At 33.9% G+C, this 8,119-nt stretch overlaps 1 protein-coding gene across 3 annotated transcripts in view; it reads right to left on the reverse strand.

Moving 5' to 3' along the window:
• Window positions 1-6,345, reverse strand: part of LOC123527643 (45 kDa calcium-binding protein-like) — a 28,889-nt gene extending 22,544 nt beyond the window's left edge. For 2 of the 3 annotated variants that reach the window (XM_053523865.1, XM_053523864.1), the window contains exons 1-2: window positions 6,207-6,344; window positions 204-629 (exon numbers count right to left, since the gene is read on the reverse strand). In XM_053523865.1, coding sequence (XP_053379840.1) covers window positions 204-625 — 422 coding nt within the window. In that variant the 5' untranslated portion in view covers window positions 626-629; window positions 6,207-6,344. Of the gene's footprint in view, window positions 1-203; window positions 630-6,206 lie in introns of all 3 variants that reach the window. The other variant, XM_045307245.2, reaches the window with a different exon arrangement.
• Between the last annotated feature and the right edge of the window lie 1,774 nt (window positions 6,346-8,119).

Below are 8,119 nucleotides of genomic sequence, written 5' to 3' on the forward strand. Positions count from 1 at the left end.
GAATTCTAAAATAGACTGCATTTAAATGCTGCAAAAATCTTTGTTTTTACTTCATCATATCCTATTATCTTATAATAGTAATACATGTAAAATGATGTTTAAAATACTGTAACAGTTACAAATGTAAATTTAATATACCTTTGTCAACCTCAAGAAATGACGCCTCAGGCTGAGCTACATTATCTATTATGAACATGACTTACTTTGCAAATATATCCTTCAGCTTGGATTCAGCGACTTCTAAACTTTCATCCTCAATCTCCTCATGGTTCCCAATAAAAATCTCTTTCTTATAATCTTTATTTATCATTCCATCTTGTTCCAGTTTGACAGCATCAAGATGATCTGCTGGCTTTAGTTCTTCAACAGAAAGTCTCTTTTGAGTAGGAATATTTAATGCTTCTATCTTTGATTTTTCTTCTACAGGTACATTTTTAGGTTTCTCTACCTGCGCTTCAGGCTGTTTTAATTCTATCTTTAAAGTAGTTCTAGTTTTGGCAGGTGCTGCTGCCATGTTGTCTACAGCCTTCTCCTCCATTTGAATAACATTTCTAGGTGGTGCCATAAACACTCCAGATATGGACATGGTCAGAAGCCAGCAAACTGTAATCTTTGATGCTTTCATTTTTCTGAAATGCAGAAGAAAAAAGGGAGACAATTTATTATTAACTGATGACTTGTCAGTACAGAATCCATAATAATAATGTTTCTGACAGTACTGGACAGTATGGTGGCTATCACTGTTTACCAAACAAGCAAAGTTTCAACTGAGTTTTGAAAACAAGGCTAATTACTTAGTTTATCATCAGAATAATTACCGATAATTGTTAATTTTTTTTTTCAATTTCAACACGGGTCGACGTGGATGATGATTATTGTGTCCATATTTTGGGACACTTTACAAAATAATTATTTTTCGGGATAACAGATTGCTAGTCTTCCATTTTTAATTATTTTAGAAATAAGCCCTGTTTCTTTGAGTCAATTGAAGTTATGACGTTTGGAGGTCCACTAAAGTCTGAGCAGGTCTACTAGATTTCAGCAGTTGGTGGATCTGCTGAAAAAAGTTAAGGTCGAGGCCTGCAGAGGCTTGAAAAGTCAGGTTTTAAATGGGATTAATAGTAGTAGTAAGACGTTGAACAACCACTTGCAGCTTTCATAATTCACAATTTTGGCATACCAGTCAAAACTTCATTGTCTGGCATTTCCAGTTAATCCAGAATTTTTGATTGGGGTAGGGGCTGATGGAATTAATCTCAATGCAGATCAAAGATGCAAATCATATTCCTGGCCAGTGTGCTTTTACTTGGTTTTAGTTTGAAATATAAATGTTGGTTGTTGAATAATATTCAATATTAAAATTATATTATTTAAAAAGAGAATCCACAGCAAGATTTCATTCAAGTTTCACGTTTGATTAGATATAAACCATGTTCTCCGCAAGTAAATGCCAACTTCTCCATATGAATTAGCGGCGGAGAATGAATGATATAGGACACAACGATCCTATAACCACTTGATCCATAGATCGACTGCTCTACCTTGAGCTAATCGGATGGGCTTATAAATCTGGAAATGAAAAAACAACAACAACAAAACGCAAACATGTAAAGCAAATATTTATTTCATAATATTTAAATACACAATCAAACGGCATTTTATATTGCTAAAACATCATCAAAGTCATTGTACATTCGGGTGTAAATCAAACATAACAATAGGATGCATGTTTATAAGGTTTATAATCTCCCTGTTTGAAACTACGGTAGTGTTACATGCAGGTTAAAAAAAAAAAAAAAAAATGCCTACCTACCTTCCCTATTTTTTTTGGCCATGTCACTGGAAACAAACAACTTTTTTTTTAGGCCTAAATATTCATGTTTTAAAAACAACTATTTAGTGAAAATGACCCTTAAAGGGAGATAATTAAAAATGGCAAATTATATAAAGGGACAATTTTATAGATTGCGCAATTACTTTTGTTTAGAAAATGTTCTTGAAAATGGTTGAGAAGATTAAAAACTATTTTTGATTTAATGTGATATTAGGATAGACTGGTTCAAGAGCAAATTGCATGGTTACTGTAAAGAATGGATTGAAAAAAAAATGGTATGTCGCCCATCACAGACTATTTGCTCCAACTTGAGAGCCACTGGCGCAAACTTTTCCCGATTGGCTAATTTGTTGGTGCAAAGTGAAATTGATCCAGAGAAAACCCTGGAAATATACTTTTTAAATCATCATCAGGCCTTAGAATTATGTTTTAATTTTGAATATATATAACGAAATATCTTTGCTTTTACAGAAAGGTTACAACTTACAACAAGGTTACTGGCAAAAAAATTGCGATTTCGATCAGGAAGCTACTGGGTAACCAGTATATACACACTGCTACACTAAACAAGAGGACCATGATGGTCCTGAATCGCTCACCTATCCCCAAATGACCCAGTGTTCAACTGAGTATGACGTCGTTATTTCTATTATTTGACAAAGTGACCTAGTTTTTCAGCACATGTGACATAGATATCATCAAGATAAAAAATTCTGACCAATTTTCATGAAGATCCATTGAAAAATATGGCCTCTAGAGAGGTCACAAGGTTTTTCTATTATTTGACCTAATGACCTAGTTTTTGAAGGCACGTGACCTGACCTAGATATCATCAAGGTGAACATTCTCACCAATTTTCATGAAGATCTCGTGAAAAATATGGCCTCTAGAGAGGTCACAAGGTTTTTCTATTTTTCGGCCTACTGACCTAGTTTTTGACGGCACATGACCCAGTTACGAACCTGACCTAGATATCATCAAGCTGAACAGTCTCACCAATTTTCATGAAGATCCATAGAGAAATATGGCCTCTAGAGAGGTCACAAGGTTTTTCTATTTTTAGACCTACTGACCTAGTTTTTGACCCCATGTTACCCAGTTTCAAACCTGACCTAGATATCATCAAGATGAACCTTCTGACCAATATTCATGAAGATCTCATGAAAAATATGGCCTCTAGAGAGGTCACAAGGTTTTTCTAATTTTAGATCTACTGACCTAGTTTTTAACCCCACGTGACCCAGTTTCGAACTTGATTTAGATATCATCAAGGTGAACATTCTGACCAATTTTCATGAAGATCTTGTGAAATATATGGCCTCTAGAGAGGTCATAAGGTTTTTCTATTTTTAGACCTACTGACCTAGTTTTTGATGGCATGTGACCCAGTTTCAAACTTGACCTAGATATCATCAAGGTGAACATTCTGACCAATTTTCATAAAGATCCCATGAAAAATGTGACCTCTAGTGGTCACAAGCAAAAGTTTACGGACGGACGCACGCACGCACGGACGGACGACGGACGCCGCGCGATCACAAAAGCTCACCTTGTCACTTTGTGACAGGTGAGCTAAAAAGAGTAAAGATTTCTTTAACTTCGTTAGATGTTAACTCATATTAATATGGAGATCATCTTGTTAACAATAGCAGAGCTACCGGCGCTGCAAAGCGGCGCCGACAGCGTCGCATTACAGTTAAACGTATGAAAAAGAAAAAGAATAGAAAGATCTAACTGTGTATACGATCGAGTTGAAAATCCGTGGTACTTTTTGGAATCGGTGTTGTTCCGATTTTTTCAAGTACACTATGCACATAGTAATTAATCAGTAAAGACGTCAGTAGACGCTTACTGTTTACGGTTGACAAAAGCGTCTCGCTTACAGCTTAGAATATTGAATAAAAATGTAAATGAACGTTTGATAATAAGAAATTAGTGCTAAATACATTCTGTACGAAGAAAAAAGAAATAAAATACAATATTTTCATTTTGAAACGACTTTCGTCACGCTGCCATTACTGAACTTTGTTATATATACTTATGTTTGCGCCGTTTGTCATAACTCCATAGTGGTGTAGTGGTTAGCGAGTTCGTGTTGAAATCCAGAGGTCGTGAGTTCGAACCTCACTTGGACCGGATTTTTTTTTTAATTTCTTTTTTATTTCAGCTTTTTTGTAACACTATGAGTTTTGAAAATATTGTATAACTAAAGTCATGCATGTGAAATTAACAAGTGTTTATAGTTTGGTTTAAATGTCAGGTTCCAATGTAGTGTCTGTGCAGTAGTCAGTAGACATAACTTTAATAAAAAAAAAAAAAAAAAAAAAAAAAATTTAGGATCAAAATATACAAGCATTGAACTGTGAAAAGCAAATAATGCTCTTCTCCCCATTCACATATATTTCATCCGTTAGCTTTAAACTCACTGACCAGAGTTTATCAACCCCGCCCCCCAACCCCCACCAAAAAAACACAAAAAAAACAAGCTAAAGCTATTGGTGATCAATAAACATTAAAAAGGTTCATACTGCCATCCCTATTCTCTAGTAGGGGTGCGTATCGGTCAAAATGATCGATACGATATTTGTATCGATACAAAATGATCGATATCCGATATATCATATGATATTTTCAAACAGAATAATAACAGAGTACAAGACCATTATAGTAATGCAATATGAACTTTATTACTCAATTCTAAGGTCGGTCTATTCCGAGTCAAAATCACAGGACTTGGATACATTTTTCTTTAGGAAACAGAGGCAAGCATATTAGAATTGTTGTTTTACCTTTTTTTAATTAACTATTTTGAAGAAATAACTAACAGCTGATTCAATATTTCAGAATGGTATCTTTCAAAATGACATGACCTTCTCAGTTCAAATGATAACAAAAGGTGTGATAGTCTTTTTGTTATGATCAAATAGCCAGCAGTTAGCTGTCACCTCTGTCAATTTTGTTGTTCACAGCTTGATCTCGGTTAAAAAGAATACTCGATCTGTAATTAGTATCATAAATTTTGTGATTTATTAATATTTCTTTAATCAAAATACTTTCAAATTTGTATGAAATTAATTTTGTTTGAAAGAAAATTAAACCATTCGATCTTTTACGGAACATAACGGCAATCTTATATTTTAGCGGTGACAGTTAGCGCGGAGAGTAGTTTCCCTTTACCAAAATGGCGACCATCGGAAACAAACTTGTTTCGAAGTTGGAAAATCATCTATATCTGTGTATAATCTGCCGCCCACGATTGGGGATGGTCCCGGGGATCAAAAAACTGCGCATTATACATAGGTATCTGCAGTAATGAGGCCATTTACCATGTAGTTAGCTTTTGATCGATATTTTGATCGATACAGGAACGTTCGATCCGATGTATCGATCGAACCCTGAATACCGGTATTCGATACATATCGAGAACCGGTACGCACCCCTATTCTCTAGTGCTAAAAGATTAACCATAAAAAGCCATAGATTGTTAACTTAGAAGTTCAGTAAATAAACGGGTTTTCGAGAATTTCAGCAAACACTGTTTTTCTCTAGGTAAAATTCTGTCATGTAAATGCTTGTAATTTTCCCATACCAGGTGTCTATTAATGCAGTATTTTTGACTGAAAGTTGAACACATTCTTCCTTCCAAAAAGAACCAAAATTTGACAATAATGACATTTAAAAGGATTACAATAGTCATTTCCAGGATTACGTAAATTCTATTAACTTTGGAATTGGAACATTAACATTTTACATCAAGTCCTCATTGCCAAACATTCACACGCAAAGAGAAAGAATTCCTTTGGCTATTGGCCTAAGGAGATTCTGTTAGGTTTGAAATTTTCAAGGTTCAAGCTTTTCAATTTGATGGAGTTATCATTTGTGACTGGTTTCCAGTATGATAATAATCTATGTAAAAATGTTTATGCAGCACGTTTTAATAAGAATAACAGAAGTTATTCAAATACGTTTTTTTCTTTATCTTGGTGGCGGTTTTAATCTATATCGAACTTTTTTTGATTATATATAGAATATCTTTCGAGTTTTCACATGTCAAGAATTAATCTTGATGCAGTCTAAAACATGCATTCAGAAATCATGAATTATCATTAATACTTATAATTTTAATAGATCTAATAGAACATTAACTTCCTAAACAAATCCATAATTCCAGATAATTCCAACACCACTCTTTTAATTTTTAAGGGCACTGGTGATTTTTCAAGGGAGCTCTGCCTTTTAGGTAGCGCCTAATTTCATATTAGCTTAATGTTTATCTTTCTATCCAAATATTTGTACCGTGTCCGATTACTAAGCTAGTTTCTAAAACGAAAATACATTAGTAAAATATTAAGAAAGCAATAAACATACGTACTATACGAAGAGTTGAATATTTCAGATCTAAAAAAAACTAACAATACCCCCTAGTATTATTGCCTTTAGTCAAAAACTGACTTTACATCGCTGGAACTGTTGACAAGGCAAAGATTGTACTTGATTATTACAGATAGCACACTTTTGAAATGAATATGATAATAAAACTGAGCCGGTTAAGTGACTGTTCTTACTTTAAACGAACTTGCTTATTCAGTAGCTCATAGGCCGAACACCACTAAATCCGGCTGTTCTTTGTTTCATATGAAATCCACTTATTTCGTAACGGTTTTCGTCATTTTCTAGCATATCAGATTTTCAGAAACTTATATTCCAATAAAGAACTATATCGCTACTTGAAAGAAACAAAAAAAAGGGGTTGTTCACATTTATTATTATCGATATAAGAAAACTATAATTCGTTAAATACAACCCGCTGAATTTACTACTTTTCGGCTTCTTTTCATTTTCTCTTTTCTTACGCCTTTTTTTACAAAGCATTCAATAGGAACATGACGATTTTGATAGAATGCAAAGTGATACATACTGAAATGCGGTAGCGTAGAAGTAAACACATTGCTGTTGAGGAAAGGCACTAGGAAAGGAAAAACAGATTAGCACTATTTCTATTTGGACTACTTGCGACTAGATCATGAACGTATGATGATGAAAATAACCGCTTAAAGTGTATTTACAAATAAAATGGGATCAACGGCTTCACATCTAAGGTACAAGATACTTGCGATATTCAAAGAAAGTCGTATTTTGTTTCATAAACATGGCACGATGTTCATCCGAGCCAGTACCCTCCATCTCCCTTCCATCTTCGTTTGGTCTTGTGTCAACCGTTAAAACAAACGTAATGATTAAAAAGTAATAATAGATAGCTACGTCTTCCCATGATTCATAATTATGCCTTCTGCACAAACCTGTGTTTAGGACAAAAATGATAATTTTCCGACCTCCCTGCCAAAGCAGCGACATTGGGTTTCATTGTTTACCACAAAGAAGGTCCTGTGCGCGAACAGAGAGGGATCCGTTTTCTCATTTTTCACAGAGAGGGATCCGATATGCATACACACAAAGTATTTTTTTAAAGAACATCATCACCAACATGAAAAGACCAATTAAACAACTTACAGAATAGAACTACTAAATATTATTTCACAGCACTGCAACCCTACTCTTGATGTTATTCTATGAAGAAAAAAAATTCGAAGCCCGAACACACACATTCTGGTGCGTTTCATAAAAAGTCATAACTCCCGTCTAGAAACTACATTTAGCATACCATTAGTTACAAATATTAACAAAATCAACCTACGTGTTTTCTGTTCAGCCTTCTGCTTCCACCTTTTTACCTATCTTGTATTTCTATGATTACCCTTAGAGTTTCCGTTCTTCGTTCTTTTATTCCTTTCCAGGTATATTTGCCCGTTTGGTTATACTTGTACTTACAATACATCTTGAAGTCGTGATATATTAAGACGAAATTACTTACATATGTAAACTGTATTTTTATATAAATTCTAGAATTCTAATGTTTGTATCTTCATACAAAATAAAATACAATCCTTTGTATTTTACTTTTTAGAGTTAAGGGTTAACAAAAATACAGTAATTAAGTTACTTCATTTTCCTTTATTCCTTTATTGCTTAACTTTATCATTAATTTACTGCTAAATTTTTCTTATTCCTTGATTACTAAATACATTGCTTACTTTGAAAACAGTCGTGCCATGAATGCTTGCTTATATGCATCTTTATTCAGGGAAAGTACAGGCGTAATTTAAGCTAATTATCTCACTGTCCAATTTCCTTATCACAGTTATTGCATATTATTCATGTAAAGACTTGAACAAATAAAATATGTTTAAATCAGTTAAACAACTGGTCTTAAGACCCTTGTAATAC

Source organism: Mercenaria mercenaria, chromosome 14 (genome assembly GCF_021730395.1).
Source record: "Mercenaria mercenaria strain notata chromosome 14, MADL_Memer_1, whole genome shotgun sequence".
Taxonomy (NCBI): Eukaryota; Metazoa; Mollusca; class Bivalvia; order Venerida; family Veneridae; genus Mercenaria; species Mercenaria mercenaria.